This window comes from Salvelinus namaycush, chromosome 23 (assembly GCF_016432855.1).
Source record: "Salvelinus namaycush isolate Seneca chromosome 23, SaNama_1.0, whole genome shotgun sequence".
Lineage (NCBI taxonomy): Eukaryota > Metazoa > Chordata > Actinopteri > Salmoniformes > Salmonidae > Salvelinus > Salvelinus namaycush.
In genome coordinates, this window is record NC_052329.1 from 25554035 (window position 1) to 25575262 (window position 21228).

Genomic DNA, 21228 nt, shown 5'->3' on the forward strand with positions numbered 1-21228 from the left:
CCCAAATGGCACCATATACCCTATATAGTGCACTACTTTTGACAAGGCTCCATAGGGCTCTGGTCAAAAGTAGTGCACTACAATGGGAATAGGGTGTCATTTGGGAGTTTCTGCAGTACTGATGTGGTCTGCTGTGTTCAGGGACAGAGTTCAGCCTCATCTGGCCATTATTACTGTTGGGAAAAAGCTGTTTACTGTAAACTGTTTACAGGGGTCTGTCACTATCTCTGAACATGCAGGGTAAACACAGGAACACACTCCCACTCCTTATGGCTCGTAAACACTGGCCCGGGGAACACACACACTGACAGAGAGATACACACTCAAAAAAAGACAGTACACACCGTCACAAAGAACCGGACACACACTCGCCCACACCCTCAGAGGCTTGCAAACACACACAAATACTCACAAAGACAATGCACAAACACAATTATACACTCACCCAAAAATAAGTCACATGCAGACACATGATGTTCTTTTCAAACACAGTAATAGTACGGCAGTATATCTAAGCCATAAACCAACCATGTTTAATTGGCATTAATGGAACGTCCCTGTGACATACACAAACTTGATTTCATATGACAGTGATTCTGTAGCGCATATCTGATTCCTTGGTAACGCCCTAAGCAAAGGTAGTTAAGATTTCCCTTTTTTCTCTTTAACCCTTTACACTTGTATTAGAGGTCGACCGATTAATCCGCATGCCCGATTAATTAGGGCCGATTTCAAGTTTTCATAACAATCGGTAATCGCCATTTTTGGATGCCGATTATGGCCGATTACATTGCAATACCCGAGACTGCGTGGCAGGCTGACCACCTGTTACGCGAGTGCAGCAGGGAGCCAAGGTAAGTTGCTAACTAGCATTAAACTTATCTTATAAAAAACTATCAATCTTAACATAATCACTAGTTAACTACACATAGTTGATGATATTACTAGTTTAACTAGCTTGTCCTGCGTTGCATATAATCAATGCGGTGCCTGTTATTTTGTCATCGAATCACAGCCTACTTCAACTTCGCCAAACGGGTGATGATTTAACAAAAGCGCATTCGTGAAAAAAGCACAATCGGTGCACCAATGTACCTAACCATAAACATCAATGTCTTTCTTAAAATCAATACACAAGTATATATTTTTTAAACTGCATATTTAGTTCAAATAAATTCATGTTAGCAAGCAATATTAACTAGGGAAATTGTCACTTCTCTTGCGAGCAGAGTCAGGGTATATGCAGCAGTTTGCGCCGCCTGGCTCGTTGCGAACTGTGTGAAGACCATTTCTTCCTAAGACCGTAATTAATTTGTCAGAATCTTACATAATTATGACATAACATTGAAGGTTGTGCAATGTAGCAGCAATATTTAGACTTATGGTTAACACCCGTTTGATAAAATATGGAACTGTTCTGTATTTCACTGAAAGAATAAACGTTTTGTTTTCAAAATTATAGTTTCCGGATTTGACCATATTAATGACCTAACACTCGTATTTCTGTGTGTTTATTATATTATAATTAAGTCTATGATTTGATAGAGCAGTCTGACTGAGCGGTGGTAGGCAGCAGCAGGCTCGTAAGCATTCATTCAAACTGCACTTTCCTGCATTTGCCAGCAGCTCTTTGCTGTGCTTCAAGCATTGCGATGTTTATGACTTCAAGCCAATCAACTCCCGAGATTAGGCTGGCAATACTATAGTGTATATAAGAACATCCAATAGTCAAAGGTATATGAAATACAAATGGTATAGAGAGAAATAGTCCTATAATTCCTATAAGAACTACAACCTAAAACTTCTTAACTGGGAATATTGAAGAGCTTGGAATATTGAACCACCAGCTTTCATATGTTCTGAGCAAAGAACTGTAACATTAGCTTTTTAACATGGCACATATTGCACTGCTGCTTTCTTCTCCAACAGTGTTTTTGCATTATTTAAACCAAATTGAACATGTTTCATTATTTATTTGAGATTAAATTGATTATTATTGATGTATTTTATTAATTTAAAATAAGTGTTCATTGTTCATTTGGTATTGTTGTAATTGCCATTATTACAAATATATATATATAAAAATCGACCGATTAATTGGGATTGGCTTTTTTTGGTCCTCCAATAATCGGTATCGGCATTGAAAAATCCATAATCGGTCGACCTCTCATCTGTATATTGGTTGAAAATGGCAGATTTGGGCACTGATAAGCACCTAAATTGGAAATCAGTGGCTGTACAGTAACATGCTATAAATGACGTCAGAGCTCAGGGTCTCTGCTTTACAGCTCTCTATGGGTTTTGACTGACAGCCGTTATGAACTTGAGCACCGCGCCCGACAACAAGTTGCCCGCATCCCTCCAACTAATTGGGCAGCTTGTGCTAATGTTTTGTTGTCTGAGTGAGGGAAGTGCTGTAAATTAAGATGATTCTATGTATTTTGAAGAATGAGACGTTTGATCTCATACAAGCAAGCCAAACACCTTTTGAGTCCAAATGTGCACTTCACATTTTCATATCATTAAACTCATGTCATATACAGTGTCAACGTTTATGGTCACTGTGTTTAATGTACAGTTACAAGATGACATGTCGTCACACCCTGAGTTGTTCTGAACAGAATGATCCTGTTTGTTTATTGTGAAGAGAATTCGCAGCTGAACACACATCTGAATGCACTCATGACTCCTTTCAATGCTCACCTAAATTATGATCTGAATTGCCTTGTGAAAGCCTGACACTGTAAGATCGTATTTTATAACTTAGCCAGTCATGTTGGCAATAGAACAAGCTTTCAAATGATGCCCACTTGACCCAGATTGCTATTTATAATGTGCCGTTTTGGGATTGCATAAGGAACAACAGTAATTGTGACACAGTAATGGTGGGGATGCAGGGTTTTGTTCGAGTAACTCAACGGCACAGCTAGGAGAGCTTAAAAAAAGCACCTTATAGTTGAGACTCTTTGAGTCATAAAAGTGCATTACAATTACTTAGAAACTGTGCACTCTTTTGACCAGAGCCCTGTGTGACCACTTGGGGAAACCAGTTAGTCCTCTCACTCAAACACTTGTCATTGTTTAGTCTTATGATGTACCTACCCCACATTTAGCAGGAATATTCTTATCATGTTACTACATTTTTCATATTTTGTTATCAACGATTGTGCCAGAAAGTAGAGTAAATGTAAAATGCAAAAACTGTTTGGGTAGTCTTGTGTCAGGTGAACTGTTGTGTCCTCAACTTTGGTATAATAATTTCCACTATCTCTAAACTGTTCCCTTTCTATTGCTACCGTGCTTATGCTTTTCTAATTTCTTCTGTAAGAATTTTTTAATTTAGCCCTATCCATATAGGCCGATTCCCACGAGTGTAAAGGGTTAATTAAAAAAAGTCAATGCCTTGTTCCAATGTATGTAAAAAGCATACCATGATTTATCATCAAGACTTTGTGTTTCTTATTCATACACTCTTTCCTTCAAAGAAAGAAAATAAAAAAAAGTTGATGTATAGCTAAAAGGAAAAGCATGCTCGTACGCTTCCTCTGACAAACGTATGGTACAACACACACTGACACACACATACATACAGTATGTCCCTTACCAAACGTATGGTACTGCACTTTACAGAATGGTCTGAGTTGTTGAGTCAAGGAGTCATGTCCCAGGTTTCAGATCAATTCTAACACGGACAGTTTGCTTCCTGCTTTATGTGTCTTGTACGATTAAACAGACAGGTCAAAAATGTAAGACAAAAAGTGTCTCTGTTCTAGGCTGACTGGCTAATAATGGTTTTTCCATCTATCTCTTCTTTGTGTGTCTCTCCCTCCCCCATGAAGACCTTACCTCTTTGGGGCAGGATGTTTTGCCATTAAAACTCCATGGTGAGTTTCCCTCCTCACTACCTACCTACCAGCATGCTCTCTTGTTGCTCTGTCCTGGCTCAAGACAACTGTGTCCCAAATTGAACCCTATTCTTTATTTAGTGCACTACTTTTGACCAAAGCTCTGATCAAAATAAGTGAACTTAATAGGGAATGAGGTGCCATTTGGGACGCAATCAACAACTGCATCCATCACATCTTTTCATTTGTGTCTGAGTATATTGAGTTTATTTTCAACACATTCTGCCAGTTTGTTCAGTCATCATCCCTGAGGAAAACAACATGGACGTGCCTCTCTTTTTTTCACACCACTTTTTTGACAATTTTTTGATTCTCTTTTCTTGTGCTCTTTAAGTGGATTTCAGTTTACACTTTGGGTGGGTGATTTCACAAGCTGCTTGTCTTGTGTCTATGCCTAAATCTGACATCAAGATTCACACCAAACAACATTTAAGCCCACATAAACTGTATAGGGAATTGGGATAGTGGTTCGTATTGAGAAAAGAAAATGGTTGATTTCTGAATCTTTTTTTATGGCGTGGTTAACTCACAAACCCAGAGGTATGTTGGAACATCACTGGAACCTTCTTGTCTGGCTCCTTGTGGTCTATTTGAACCCACCACTTCTTCATGATGGTGACCTCTCTCTCTCTCTCTCTCTCTCTCTCTCTCTGTCTCTCTCTCTCTCTCTGTCTCTCTCTTTCTCTCTGTCTCTCTCTCTCTCTCTCTCTCTCTGTCTCGCTCTCTCTCGCTCTCTCTCGCTCTCTCTCGCTCTCTCTCGCTCTCTTTTTCTTTCTCGCACACTCATTCCCTCTTCTTTTGCTGTTCACATTAAACCACAGACAGTTGTATTAAGAGTAACACCTTGGTTGACCTCATGTTGTCCCCATTGTGTTTTTATTGTTATTTTGTGGCTATATGATTGAACAATCGGGTGTGTCCTAAATTGCACAAAGCCTGTCCGTTGTGAACAGACGTGTGGCTAATGTGGCTTTAGCCATCCGTCTGTATGTTACTTTTTCTTTGTACGTCAATTATACGATGTAATTGATGAATGTCATGTAATCAGTGATTTGCCTCCCTTTCTGGGAAAACAATGTGGTGCTTATGTGTCAACTTAGAGAATAACATTGTTGTTGATTTGAAATATGGCTGTTGATTTGTTATAGGCTTATAATCATTTCCTTGAACTTTGAACATTTTGGAATAAGAGGTGGATTGTATAATCATGAAAAGGCAGTTAGCATTATTTTGTACGTAGAGAGATTTTACTATTCATGCATCATTCTGTTTCGAATTCATTTCATTTACCTCAGTTGTGATGAAAGATGCCTACTTTTATACAGCATTGTCATAGCCAATTTTCCTCAGAATGTAATTTACACAGGACTATATGTTTAATATGACGTTTTTGTCCACGCACCTCAGTTTGGGCCTAAATCTACTGCGAAAGACAGAGAACATTACAGTTCTCTAGGTTAGCGATGAGTTTTCTAACCATGCAGCTCTCTAATACTCAGGAGAGCAGAAAGTTCAGTTTCTCTCTGTCAACGCTGTCTTGTGAAATCAGATGCTTACAAGCTTTTAAAAAGAATCCCCATTATGACAGTCACTTATGGACAGATGATTGAGTGGCTGGGCTCAACGGCGATCAGTGAACTTTTCTTCCTCCAACTTGCTCTCTCACTCCTCTCTCGTTCCTCCCTCCATTAACTTCAGGAAATGAATAGCATGTGGTTCCTTCCCCAAGTCTTGGCTTTCCTCTCTTGTTGTGGCCAGTTACTCACTCATACTTTTTAATTGAAGCTTGTTTCCCTCTCCTCTCTTAGCTCCCTCCCTCCCAGCCCAGCTAGGCTCTTAGTGAGTTCAGAGAGTGGTATGCTTTTCAAAGGTACATCATTAGCATTTGTTAGCATGATGAACCCACCACAGCAACAGTAACTGCCTACCTTTTGCTCTGCCTTTGGCTCCAACTCAAGCTAGCTAGTTAAAGCACTATTGTTCCTGTAACAGCATGTCCCTGGACTGAGGGCATAACAGATCATTGGTCTAACTTCATAATTTCAATTGTGTTTTATTAACAGTGTTTTGTTTGGATGGGCTGGAGAGGATGTGTGAGATGAGGACCTGGACATGTAACAAGGCCTCTCTTTCTCTCCCATAATGGTAGCCTCCCAAATGGCACCCTATCCCTTGTAATATAGTGCATTATCAGAGTGTATATATAGGGAATATGATGCCATTTCTGACACACCCAATGACACATACAGTACAGTAGCACGTCTTCCTCTTCCCTGAATAACCTCTTCTCTGAACCCTGATGTTCCCCATCTCCGTATCCCTCCTTTTTTTGAACAGTTTAGGATGGAAGAGTGTGGCGCGTAACCTCTGACCACCGTCCAATTACATGAGCTCACACTAGACTAGCTGTTAAATATAGACATGGAACCTCCATCTAGGGCTATTCTAGGGTGGGGCAGGCAGGAGATACAACCATCCCACGATAAATCCTTCTCTCAGCAGTAGTGTGATGAGGAACATTAGACATAGAGCGAGGAAGGGGGGTTGAAGTTTCTGATTCTCTGTGTGCATCCTAAATTTCACACTATTCTCCACATAGTGCACTCTTTATTTTTATTTCACCTTTATTTAACCAGGTAGGCCAGTTGAGAACAAGTTCTCATTTACAGCTGTGACCTGGCCAAGATAAAGCAAAGCAGTGCGACAAAAACATCAACACAGAGTTACACATGGGATAAACAAACGTACAGTCAATAACACAATAGAAAAATCTATATACAGTGTGTGCAAATGAGGTAGGATAAGGGAGGTAAAGCAATAAATAGGCCATGGTGGCGAAGTAATTACAATATAGCAATTAAACACTGGAATGGCTGATGTGCAGAAGATGAATGTGCAAGTAGAGATACTGGGATGCAAAAGAGCAAAAATTAACAATATGGTGATGAGGTAGTTGGGTGTGCTATTTACAGATGGGCTGTGTACAGGAGCAGTGATCGGTAAGCTGCTCTGACAGCTGAAAACTGGAAGGAAAGGCGGCCAAAGGAGGAGTTGGCTTTGGGGATGACCAGTGAAATATACCTGCTGGAGCGCGTGCTACGGGTGGGTGTTGCTATGGTGACCAGTGAGCTGAGATAAGGCGGGGCTTTACCTAGCAAAGACTTATAGATGACCTGAAGCCAGTGGGTTTGGGGACAAATTTGAAGCGAGGGCCAGCCAACGAGAGCATACAGGTCGCAGTGGTGGGTAGTATATGGGGCTTTGGTGACAAAACGGATGGCACTGTGATAGACTACATCCAATTTTCTGAGTAGAGTGTTGGAGGCTGTTTTGTAAATGACATCGCCGAAGTCAGGATCGGTAGGATGGTCAGGTTTACAAGGGTATGTTTAGCAGCATGAGTGAAGGAGGCTTTGTTGCGAAATAGGAAGCCGATTGTAGATTTAATTTTGGATTGGAGATGCTTAATGTTCAAATATGGGCCCTGGTCAAAAGTATTGCACTATATAGGGAATAGGGTTCCATTTGATATTGTTCCATTTGGGAGGCAGCCTCTGATTATTTCGCTGAGATGTTGAAACGGCATTTTAGTCAGTCTTCCCCACTCAGTCCGCTTGGCTCCCAAATAGCATCATCATTACAGCCGTCTGTCTGTAGCTCCAGCCTCCTGCCCCAAGGCCACCTCTGTTTTGGAAGGCTGCTGTAAAATAATAAATGTGACGTTGAGGGATGTGTCCTCCACAAGGCTGCCCAAAGCCCTCTCTCTCGCTCTCTCTTTCTCTTTCTGTGTCTCTCTTGCTCTCGATTTCTCTTGGTCTCTCTCCTCTCTCTCTCCCTCCCTCTCCCCATCTCTGTGGTTCTTTCTCTCTCCTCTGTCTTAATGCCCAGCCCCAGTCTCAGCCACTGATACATATTAAACATATGGCCTGGGCTTTGCCACCGCTCCTCTCAACCCTGTTCTGAGTTACACTGGGTGTGTCCCAAATGACACCCTATTCCCTATGTAGTGCCATACTTTTGACCAGAACCCTATGGGCCCTGGTAAAAGTGTGTATATAGGGAATATGGTGCCATTTTTAATGGATCCACTGTTCTGCTCTACCCTACCGGTCTTTGCAGCTCTTTGTCGCTGGAGGAGCCGACAGAAGTAAGGCTCTATCGTATTTGTTTATGGCGAGGGACCAGCCCCCTCCCAACCCTTCGATGGCGCCTCATGTTTGCCACGGCCCTGTAATGCGAAAGGGCTTTGATGGTGGACGTCACAGATTTAATTACGCCCTTGAGGAAAAGCTATTAGCTCAGTTAAAAGTCCTCATTTGTTAAATGAAAAGTGGAAATGACATACGAGTAGTCTTTTCAGTGAATTAAAGTTGCAGAGAAAATGAGGTCTTCCCAATAGCACAAAATAACATCTCGTGGGGAGAGGGGGGGAAAGGAATTTGACTTCTTTTTAGTGCCATCCATCTCCCCCTCTCTCCCGTCCCACTCGGTATATTTATTTATTGTCATTTATTGATACTGGGTTCCACCTTTCTTTCTTTTTTCTCTTTCCTGACCGGTTCCTCTGTACCGTATAGAGACCAGAGTCCAGAGTACTGTATGCCTGTCTGTATGCCTGTCTGTATGCCTGTCTGTCTGTCTGTCTGTCTGTCTGTCTGTCTGTCTGTCTGTCTGTCTGTCTGTCTGTCTGTCTGTCTGTCTGTCTGTCTGTCTGTCTGTCTCTGTCTGTCTGTCTGTCTCTGTCTGTCTGTCTGTCTGTCTGTCTGTCTGTCTCTGTATGTCTGTCTGTCGCAGGGTGAAAACCTCAACACTTCAAGTGAGACAGAGAGGAAAATAATAATTTGAAACTGAGATGAATAACCATTTGCGGTCATTTCTACTAGAACCAAGCTATGATCCCACTCCCATTAGCAGACAGTGTACTCTTCAAAGAGAGAATATGTAGAGTATCTGCAGTAGCTGATCAGTATGGAGTCACCACAAGGAGAACTTATCACAGTCTGTTGTGTGTGTGCGCTTGCATGCGTGCAGGCGTACATATGTGTGTGTGTTAGTACCCAGGCCAGCCCTGCAGCATAGATTCTTGCAGCAATCTTCTCTTCTCAGCCACAGCGCCATAAGAGCCGTTTACACTTTTAATTTGTCACTGGGTGTTTCCCCTCAATGCATGAAAACATGTCCTTTTTATTGAATGTTATTCCTTGATGTATTATTCAAGCCGGCCTCCATCCAAAGACAACCGTGAAAAGTGGGGAGATAAAATACCTTCCTTCACACCACACACAGCGCCGTGTGGCAAACGCGTCAGCCTGAGATTTCACCCCAAAACCAAAGTCAAGCCACTGGAATAGGATTTGTGTTTCCTGGGGATATTGAAACCAGTTGACCACAATTTTTTTCCAGTAAGAGAGAGAGAAGAAGCAGAATGTTGGAGAGATGAAACCCCTCACTAAAGAAGAGCCCGACAGACTCCATCACTCTCACCACTAGCTGTCAAAGACATCACACACACAAATCACAGTGAGCAGTGAAGTGAGATTACATGTTCTATAATGACTAACACATACCCCAACCCTCTTTCCCTCCTTCCCCTAACCATTCACCAGCTCCCATATCATTTACTCTGTTAAAGAGAGATCCAGAGCACAGAACAGGATTTGTTGAGTTTGCCATCACCATATCAGTCATACTTTGATATGCGGATGTTGTGTTCGAGAGGTTGAGAAACGGAGAGAGGGTGACTGAATAAGAAAACATAGAGAGAGTGACTGAATAAGAAAACGTAGAGAGAGAGTGACTGAAATTGAAAATGTAGAGAGAGAGTGACTGGAAGAGAAAACGTAGAGAGAGTGACTGAAATTGAAAATGTAGAGAGAGAGTGACTGGAAGAGAAAACGTGGAGAGAGTGACTGGAAGAGAAAACGTGGAGAGAGCGTGACGAAGAGAAAACGTAGAGAGAGAGTGACTGGAAGAGAAAACGTGGAGAGAGTGACGAAGAGAAAACGTGGAGAGAGCGTGACGAAGAGAAAACGTAGAGAGAGAGAGTGACTGGAAGAGAAAACGTGGAGAGAGCGTGACGAAGAGAAAACGTAGAGAGAGTGACTGGAAGAGAAAACATAGAGAGAGAGAGTGACTGGAAGAGAAAACGTAGAGAGAGCGTGACGAAGAGAAAATGTAGAGAGAGAGCGTGACGAAGAGAAAATGTAGAGAGAGAGAGTGACTGGAAGAGAAAACGTAGAGAGAGAGAGTGACTGGAAGAGAAAACATAGAGAGAGAGAGTGACTGGAAGAGAAAAGGTCGAGAGAGCGTGACTGGAAGAGAAAACGTGGAGAGAGCGTGACGAAGAGAAAACGTAGAGAGAGAGTGACTGGAAGAGAAAACGTAGAGAGAGAGTGACTGGAAGAGAAAACGTAGAGAGAGAGAGTGACTGGAAGAGAAAAGGTCGAGAGAGCGTGACTGGAAGAGAAAATGTAGAGAGAGTGACTGGAGGAGAAAACGTAGAGAGAGAGTGACGGGAAGAGAAAAGGTCGAGAGAGCGTGACTGGAAGAGAAAATGTAGAGAGAGTGACTGGAGGAGAAAACGTAGAGAGAGAGTGACGGGAAGAGAAAAGGGAGAGCAAGACAGAGGGAAGGCGGAGTGAGAAGGAAGCAGTGTGCTGTGTTGGCTGACCCCTGGCCGTCCGGCAGAGGCTCTGCATGTTTTCATAGCTCTGTATCTCCTGGACACGTTGACAGACAGACAGTCGGACGGATGGACAGATCCGAGGAGGCAAGAGGGACGTAGAGTTAGCCAAGGCAATATCCTGACATGGTCTTATCTCTCCTCTGCTTCCATGGCTTACTGTAGATATTTGGTTATCCAGCCTCACCCCTCACTCTCTCTCTCCAACACTAATAAATACACAGCCAGTAACGCTGTCTAGAGCACCCCCCGTTCTACCCAGAAACATCCTTCACACGGTGTCGGCTAAACAAAGACCTCAACATCTCCCCCACGTCCAGGGAGTAATTTACGAGCTGCTGACAGTTTGAAGGGAAGAGGAGGAGGGAGAGTTGAGGCCCGCAACAGGTCATTCAACACCTGTTAGTGTGTCACTGAGGCTGAGAGGCCAAGAAGAGTTCAAGTACTGGACAGTATGCCATCACACTGGATTAAACAGAACAGCTTTGGGTACATAGTATAGAAAATCTTTGAGAAATTTATCATAATTATATTTTCTGGTTATTTTGAAGTGAATTGTTGAATATTACGTAATTTAATTATATAATATCCAAAATGTTGGACTGTGTGTGTGTGTTTGTGTGTGTGTACAGTTGATTGTGCGTGTTCAAGCGGGCTGGCGTGAGTTTGTGTATGTGTTAGTGAGGTCTTTGTGGTTAGATCAGAGGTGAACTTCTCCTGTGGGAGTGTGTCAGACTGTGTCAGGCCCTTCAGCCTCCATCCCTTCCTCCGAGGGTTTTACTGTCCACCTTGGTTATAGGGCTGGACAATAATACCAGGCCGCTCCGCTACTGTTCTCTGATCAATAGCATATGCAGCCCTATCACCATACTGAACTTTTCGTGTGTTCTCTTTCATCCAAACGGTCCTGACATGTCTGAATAATCCAATAACTCCCAATAAATTCTCTCAAACGGCTAACTCAAAGTGAGACTAGGGGAAGCAGCTGGAAGACTAGCAGCATTCGAGGCACATGTTCAAGCAAGTGATAACCATTATGGCATCCTCAAATATTCGCTGAAACTTTTTTCTATTCATGTGTGTTTGTGTGTGTGTTTGGGTGTGTGCGTGGCATGTGTGTATTAGTGTGTGGACACACACACACACACACACACACACACACACACACACACACACACACACACACACTCCCAGTCCTCTGTACAGTCCATGGTCAGGCCAGCCTGTAATGGTTTGAGTGTACATGGCGTGCTTCATGACAAAAGGAAGGATGTAATCAACGAGCAGCACATGCAACACAGGCTTTAAAATACCATGGACATCCTCTACAGAGCTGCAGTCCTGATCTACTGGCATGGGAATACACACTCACACACACGCTATGCCGTTCAGACCGCGGGAACACAGGCTTTAAAATACCATGGACATCCTCTACAGAGCTGCAGTCCTGATCTACTGGCATGGGAATACACACACACTCACACACACGCTATGCCGTTCAGACCGCGGGAACCCTGTATTGAATGAGGGAGGAAATATCCTGTATTATGTCTAATGATGTTTTTCATTTGCTGAATAGTAGAGACCAGTACATAAATAATTTGTTCAGACACGAGCACAGTGAAATTGGAGACAATTCAGAGCAAATATGAATTTTCTTTTTTTTGCTACCAATGTACTTAATTTTAAGTCGCCCTCGTCTCTTTTTTTTGCTAAATTGCATGAAGTGTAATTGTGTTAAAAGCTTGGCTTGTTTTTGGTTCACAGATGTGGCAGTGTTTGAGCTTTAATATCTCAAACCAGATTGGGCATCATTCTCTCTACAACATTTGGCAACAATTCTCTCTCCTCATTCTTTCTTTAACTACAGCTTTAGTTCATCTAACAACTCAAACCGCCAGCCTTTATCTTCTTTAAGAGGAGTACCCTGTGTCCGTGTCCCCTCGGCTGGGCTCTCCTACCCACTCAACCTCTCTCTCTCTCTCTTTCTCTCTCTCTCTCTCTCTCTCTCTCTCTCTCTCTCTCGCTCTCTCTCTCTCTCTCTCTCTCTTGCTCTCGCTCGCTCTCTCGCTCTTTTTCTCCCCCCCTGCAGCAAAGCCAAGCCTCCCCCTCAGATCTCCCCCAGTAAGTCCAGTGGAGGAGAGTTCTGTGTGGCTGCTGTCTTTGCTGCCTCACGCTCATGGTACATGACCAACCCCAACATGAAGAGAGAGAAAGGTGAGAAGCTGTAAAGGCTTAGTAGCATTATGCTCATCATTAGATCCCACTAGTGCATTAGTATCCTAGCTGTTACCCCCAAAACCATCATCACACTAAAACACTTTCATTTTGTTTTCATTTGGTCATTTAAAAGTTCAAAATCTGTTGGAGAATCGTAAATACCATTGGCCTTTAAACTTTGCTCTGGGTGTTGACCCCTCTTAGCCTCCTGTGTAGACGCAACATTAAGGTCAGGGAAGTAGGAACACACTCAGTGAGATGCTGGGCGGAGTAGACAAAACACTTAGCTAAGTCACAACAACGTGCTCCTCTTACTCCGTAACGTTGACCTGTTGACCTCCTGTTACTCAGACCAGTCCAGCCGGTCAGTGGTGGAGTCCCTCTACATCCTCAGTTGCAATGGCACCCTGGTGGAGCACGTCCTGGAGCCTCGGCCAATCAGCACGGCCCAGAAGATCAGCGATGACACACCCCTGGAGCTCAACACATGTCCACGGGCCTGCTGGAGCCTGGCCAGGTAACTGACCCTTCCTAACACATACACACACGTACACACACACACGTACACACACACATACACACACATATACACACACACACATATACGCACACACACACACATATACACACACAGACACATATATACATACACACACACACACACACATCAGTGGCGGTCAGTGCAGTTTAAGATGAGGGAGGACAATTTTTTTAATGAGCATGGCCTTATTTCTATTACATCATATTGAATGACTGCCATTCATATTCCATTCACCCAGTTCAATGTAACATCGATAGGTTTAGGCTGTTACATGATACTCTAATTTCCCTATACCCATCATGAGGTTGCTACAACCTAGCCTATGAATGAAAGTTTACAACGTAGGTGCACACAGGTCGAGAGACAAATTTGAGATGACAGTGACACATTCAATACCGCCTCGCACACTCTTGCCTGCATCTAGTATATCTAATCATAACCATCTAGCTGATCTAATCATAACCATCTAGCTGATCTAATCATTACCATCTAGTATATCTAATCATAACCATCTAGTATATCTAATCATAATCATCTAGTATATCTAATCATAACCATCTAGTATATCTAATCATAACCATCTAGTATATCTAATCATAACCATCTAGTATATCTAATCATTACCATCTAGTATATCTAATCATAACCATCTAGTATATCTAATCATAACCATCTAGCTGATCTAATCATAACCATCTAGTATATCTAATCATAACCATCTAGTATATCTAATCATAATCATCTAGTATATCTAATCATAATCATCTAGTATATCTAATCATAATCATCTAGTATATCTAATCATAATCATCTAGTATATCTAATCATTACCATCTAGTATATCTAATCATAACCATCTAGTATATCTAATCATTACCATCTAGTATATCTAATCATTACCATCTAGTATATCTAATCATTACCATCTAGCTGATCTAATCATTACCATCTAGCTGATCTAATCATAACCATCTAGCTGATCTAATCATAACCATCTAGTATATCTAATCATAATCATCTAGTATATCTAATCATAATCATCTAGTATATCTAATCATAACCATCTAGCTGATCTAATCATAACCATCTAGCTGATCTAATCATAACCATCTAGCTGATCTAATCATTACCATCTAGTATATCTAATCATTACCATCTAGTATATCTAATCATTACCATCTAGTATATCTAATCATTACCATCTAGTATATCTAATCATAACCATCTAGCTGATCTAATCATTACCGTCTAGTATATCTAATCATTACCATCTAGTATATCTAATCATTACCATCTAGTATATCTAATCATAACCATCTAGTATATCTAATCATAACCATCTAGTATATCTAATCATAACCATCTAGTATATCTAATCATAACCATCTAGTATATCTAATCATAACCATCTAGTATATCTAATCATAATCATCTAGTATATCTAATCATAACCATCTAGTATATCTAATCATAATCATCTAGTATATCTAATCATAACCATCTAGTATATCTAATCATAACCATCTAGCTGATCTAATCATTACCATCTAGTATATCTAATCATAACCATCTAGTATATCTAATCATAATCATCTAGTATATCTAATCATAACCATCTAGCTGATCTAATCATAACCATCTAGTATATCTAATCATAACCATCTAGCTGATCTAATCATTACCATCTAGTATATCTAATCATAACCATCTAGTATATCTAATCATTACCATCTAGTATATCTAATCATTACCATCTAGTATATCTAATCATTACCATCTAGTATATCTAATCATTACCATCTAGCTGATCTAATCATTACCATCTAGCTGATCTAATCATAACCATCTAGTATATCTAATCATAATCATCTAGTATATCTAATCATAACCATCTAGCTGATCTAATCATAACCATCTAGCTGATCTAATCATAACCATCTAGTATATCTAATCATAATCATCTAGTATATCTAATCATAACCATCTAGTATATCTAATCATAACCATCTAGTATATCTAATCATAACCATCTAGTATATCTAATCATTACCATCTAGCTGATCTAATCATTACCATCTAGCTGATCTAATCATAACCATCTAGCTGATCTAATCATAACCATCTAGCTGATCTAATCATAACCATCTAGCTGATCTAATCATAACCATCTAGTATATCTAATCATTACCATCTAGTATATCTAATCATTACCATCTAGTATATCTAATCATAACCATCTAGCTGATCTAATCATAACCATCTAGCTGATCTAATCATAACCATCTAGCTGATCTAATCATTACCATCTAGTATATCTAATCATTACCATCTAGTATATCTAATCATTACCATCTAGTATATCTAATCATAACCATCTAGCTGATCTAATCATAACCATCTAGCTGATCTAATCATAACCATCTAGCTGATCTAATCATTACCATCTAGTATATCTAATCATTACCATCTAGTATATCTAATCATTACCATCTAGTATATCTAATCATAACCATCTAGCTGATCTAATCATAACCATCTAGCTGATCTAATCATAACCATCTAGCTGATCTAATCATCACCATCTAGCTGATCTAATCATAACCATCTAGCTGATCTAATCATTACCATCTAGTATATCTAATCATTACCATCTAGTATATCTAATCATTACCATCTAGTATATCTAATCATAACCATCTAGCTGATCTAATCATTACCATCTAGTATATCTAATCATTACCATCTAGTATATCTAATCATTACCATCTAGTATATCTAATCATTACCATCTAGTATATCTAATCATTACCATCTAGTATATCTAATCATTACCATCTAGTATATCTAATCATTACCATCTAGTATATCTAATCATTACCATCTAGTATATCTAATAATTACCATCTAGTATATCTAATCATTACCATCTAGTATATCTAATCATTACCATCTAGTATATCTAATCATTGCCATCTAGTATATCTAATCATAACCATCTAGTATATCTAATCATTACCATCTAGCTGATCTAATCATTACCATCTAGTATATCTAATCATTACCATCTAGCTGATCTAATCATTACCATCTAGTATATCTAATCATTACCATCTAGTATATCTAATCATTACCATCTAGTATATCTAATCATTACCATCTAGTATATCTAATCATTACCATCTAGTATATCTAATCATTACCATCTAGTATATCTAATCATTACCATCTAGTATATCTAATCATAACCATCTAGTATATCTAATCATTACCATCTAGTATATCTAATCATAACCATCTAGTATATCTAATCATTACCATCTAGCTGATCTAATCATAACCATCTAGTATATCTAATCATTACCATCTAGCTGATCTAATCATAACCATCTAGTATATCTAATCATAACCATCTAGTATATCTAATCATTACCATCTAGTACATCTAATCATAACCATCTAGTATATCTAATCATTACCATCTAGTATATCTAATCATAACCATCTAGCTCATCTAATCATAACCATCTAGCTCATCTAATCATAACCATCTAGTATATCTAATCATAACCATCTAGTATATCTAATCATTACCATATAGTATATCTAATCATAACCATCTAGCTCATCTAATCATAACCATCTAGTATATCTAATCATAACCATCTAGTATATCTAATCATAACCATCTAGTATATCTAATCATAACCATCTAGTATATCTAATCATAATCATCTAGTATATCTAATCATAACCATCTAGTATATCTAATCATAACCATCTAGTATATCTAATCATAACCATCTAGCTGATCTAATCATAACCATCTAGCTGATCTAATCATAACCATCTAGTATATCTAATCATTACCATCTAGTATATCTAATCATAACCATCTAGTATATCTAATCATAACCATCTAGTATATCTAATCATAACCATCTAGTATATCTAATCATTACCATCTAGCTGATCTAATCATAACCATCTAGTATATCTAATCATAACCATCTAGTATATCTAATCATAACCATCTAGTATATCTAATCATTACCATCTAGCTGATCTAATCATAACCAGCTAGTATATCTAATCATAACCATCTAGTATATCTAATCATAACCATCTAGTATATCTAATCATAACCATCTAGTATATCTAATCATAACCATCTAGTATATCTAATCATTACCATCTAGTATATCTAATCATAGCCATCTAGTATATCTAATCATTACCATCTAGCTGATCTAATCATAACCATCTAGTATATCTAATCATAACCATCTAGCATATCTAATCATTACCATCTAGTATATCTAATCATTACCATCTAGTATATCTAATCATAACCATCTAGCATATCTAATCATTACCATCTAGTATATCTAATCATAACCATCTAGTATATCTAATCATAACCATCTAGCTGATCTAATCATAACCATCTAGCTGATCTAATCATAACCATCTAGCTGATCTAATCATAACCATCTAGCTGATCTAATCATTACCATCTAGTATATCTAATCATTACCATCTAGTATATCTAATCATTACCATCTAGTATATCTAATCATAACCATCTAGTATATCTAATCATAACCATCTAGCTGATCTAATCATAACCATCTAGCTGATCTAATCATAACCATCTAGCTGATCTAATCATTACCATCTAGTATATCTAATCATTACCATCTAGTATATCTAATCATTACCATCTAGTATATCTAATCATTACCATCTAGTATATCTAATCATAACCATCTAGCTGATCTAATCATTACCATCTAGTATATCTAATCATTACCATCTAGTATATCTAATCATTACCATCTAGTATATCTAATCATTACCATCTAGTATATCTAATCATTACCATCTAGTATATCTAATCATTACCATCTAGTATATCTAATAATTACCATCTAGTATATCTAATCATTACCATCTAGTATATCTAATCATTACCATCTAGTATATCTAATCATTGCCATCTAGTATATCTAATCATAACCATCTAGTATATCTAATCATTACCATCTAGCTGATCTAATCATTACCATCTAGTATATCTAATCATTACCATCTAGTATATCTAATCATTACCATCTAGTATATCTAATCATAACCATCTAGTATATCTAATCATTACCATCTAGTATATCTAATCATTACCATCTAGTATATCTAATCATTACCATCTAGTATATCTAATCATTACCATCTAGTATATCTAATCATTACCATCTAGTATATCTAATCATAACCATCTAGTATATCTAATCATTACCATCTAGTATATCTAATCATAACCATCTAGTATATCTAATCATTACCATCTAGCTGATCTAATCATAACCATCTAGTATATCTAATCATAACCATCTAGTATATCTAATCATTACCATCTAGTACATCTAATCATAACCATCTAGTATATCTAATCATTACCATCTAGTATATCTAATCATAACCATCTAGCTCATCTAATCATAACCATCTAGCTCATCTAATCATAACCATCTAGTATATCTAATCACAACCATCTAGTATATCTAATCATTACCATCTAGTATATCTAATCATAACCATCTAGCTCATCTAATCATTACCATCTAGTATATCTAATCATAACCATCTAGCATATCTAATCATTACCATCTAGTATATCTAATCATAACCATCTAGTATATCTAATCATAACCATCTAGCTGATCTAATCATAACCATCTAGTATATCTAATCATAACCATCTAGTATATCTAATCATAATCATCTAGTATATCTAATCATAACCATCTAGTATATCTAATCATAACCATCTAGTATATCTAATCATAACCATCTAGCTGATCTAATCATAACCATCTAGTATATCTAATCATTACCATCTAGTATATCTAATCATAACCATCTAGTATATCTAATCATAACCATCTAGTATATCTAATCATAACCATCTAGTATATCTAATCATTACCATCTAGCTGATCTAATCATAACCATCTAGTATATCTAATCATAACCATCTAGTATATCTAATCATAACCATCTAGTATATCTAATCATTACCATCTAGCTGATCTAATCATAACCAGCTAGTATATCTAATCATAACCATCTAGTATATCTAATCATAACCATCTAGTATATCTAATCATAACCATCTAGTATATCTAATCATAACCATCTAGTATATCTAATCATTACCATCTAGTATATCTAATCATAACCATCTAGTATATCTAATCATTACCATCTAGCTGATCTAATCATAACCATCTAGTATATCTAATCATAACCATCTAGCATATCTAATCATTACCATCTAGTATATCTAATCATTACCATCTAGTATATCTAATCATTACCATCTAGTATATCTAATCATAACCATCTAGCTCATCTAATCATTACCATCTAGTATATCTAATCATAACCATCTAGCATATCTAATCATTACCATCTAGTATATCTAATCATAACCATCTAGTATATCTAATCATAACCATCTAGCTGATCTAATCATAACCATCTAGTATATCTAATCATAACCATCTAGTATATCTAATCATAATCATCTAGTATATCTAATCATAACCATCTAGTATATCTAATCATAACCATCTAGTATATCTAATCATAACCATCTAGCTGATCTAATCATAACCATCTAGTATATCTAATCATTACCATCTAGTATATCTAATCATAACCATCTAGTATATCTAATCATAACCATCTAGTATATCTAATCATAACCATCTAGTATATCTAATCATTACCATCTAGCTGATCTAATCATAACCATCTAGTATATCTAATCATAACCATCTAGTATATCTAATCATAACCATCTAGTATATCTAATCATTACCATCTAGCTGATCTAATCATAACCAGCTAGTATATCTAATCATAACCATCTAGTATATCTAATCATAACCATCTAGTATATCTAATCATAATCATCTAGTATATCTAATCATAACCATCTAGTATATCTAATCATTACCATCTAGTATATCTAATCATAACCATCTAGTATATCTAATCATTACCATCTAGCTGATCTAATCATAACCATCTAGTATATCTAATCATAACCATCTAGCATATCTAATCATTACCATCTAGTATATATAATCATTACCATCTAGTATATCTAATCATAACCATCTAGCATATCTAATCATAACCATCTAGTATATCTAATCATTACCATCTAGTATATCTAATCATTACCATCTAGTATATCTAATCATAACCATCTAGCTGATCTAATCATAACCATCTAGTATATCTAATCATAACCATCTAGTATATCTAATCATAACCATCTAGTATATCTAATCATTACCATCTAGCTGATCTAATCATAACCAGCTAGTATATCTAATCATAACCATCTAGTATATCTAATCATAACCATCTAGTATATCTAATCATAACCATCTAGTATATCTAATCATAACCATCTAGTATATCTAATCATTACCATCTAGTATATCTAATCATAACCATCTAGTATATCTAATCATTACCATCTAGCTGATCTAATCATAACCATCTAGTATATCTAATCATAACCATCTAGCATATCTAATCATTACCATCTAGTATATCTAATCATTACCATCTAGTATATCTAATCATTACCATCTAGTATATCTAATCATAACCATCTAGCTCATCTAATCATTACCATCTAGTATATCTAATCATAACCATCTAGCATATCTAATCATTACCATCTAGTATATCTAATCATAACCATCTAGTATATCTAATCATAACCATCTAGCTGATCTAATCATAACCATCTAGTATATCTAATCATAACCATCTAGTATATCTAATCATAATCATCTAGTATA

General features: G+C 37.7%; 1 protein-coding gene across 1 annotated transcript in view; it reads left to right on the plus strand.

The window, feature by feature from the left end:
• LOC120018570 (breast carcinoma-amplified sequence 3-like) overlaps positions 1-21228 on the plus strand; it is a 163821-nt gene that overhangs the window by 106771 nt on the left and 35822 nt on the right. The window contains exons 18-20 of the mRNA XM_038961784.1: positions 3840-3884; positions 12680-12804; positions 13159-13324. Coding sequence (XP_038817712.1) covers positions 3840-3884; positions 12680-12804; positions 13159-13324 — 336 coding nt within the window. The remainder of the gene's footprint in view (positions 1-3839; positions 3885-12679; positions 12805-13158; positions 13325-21228) is intronic.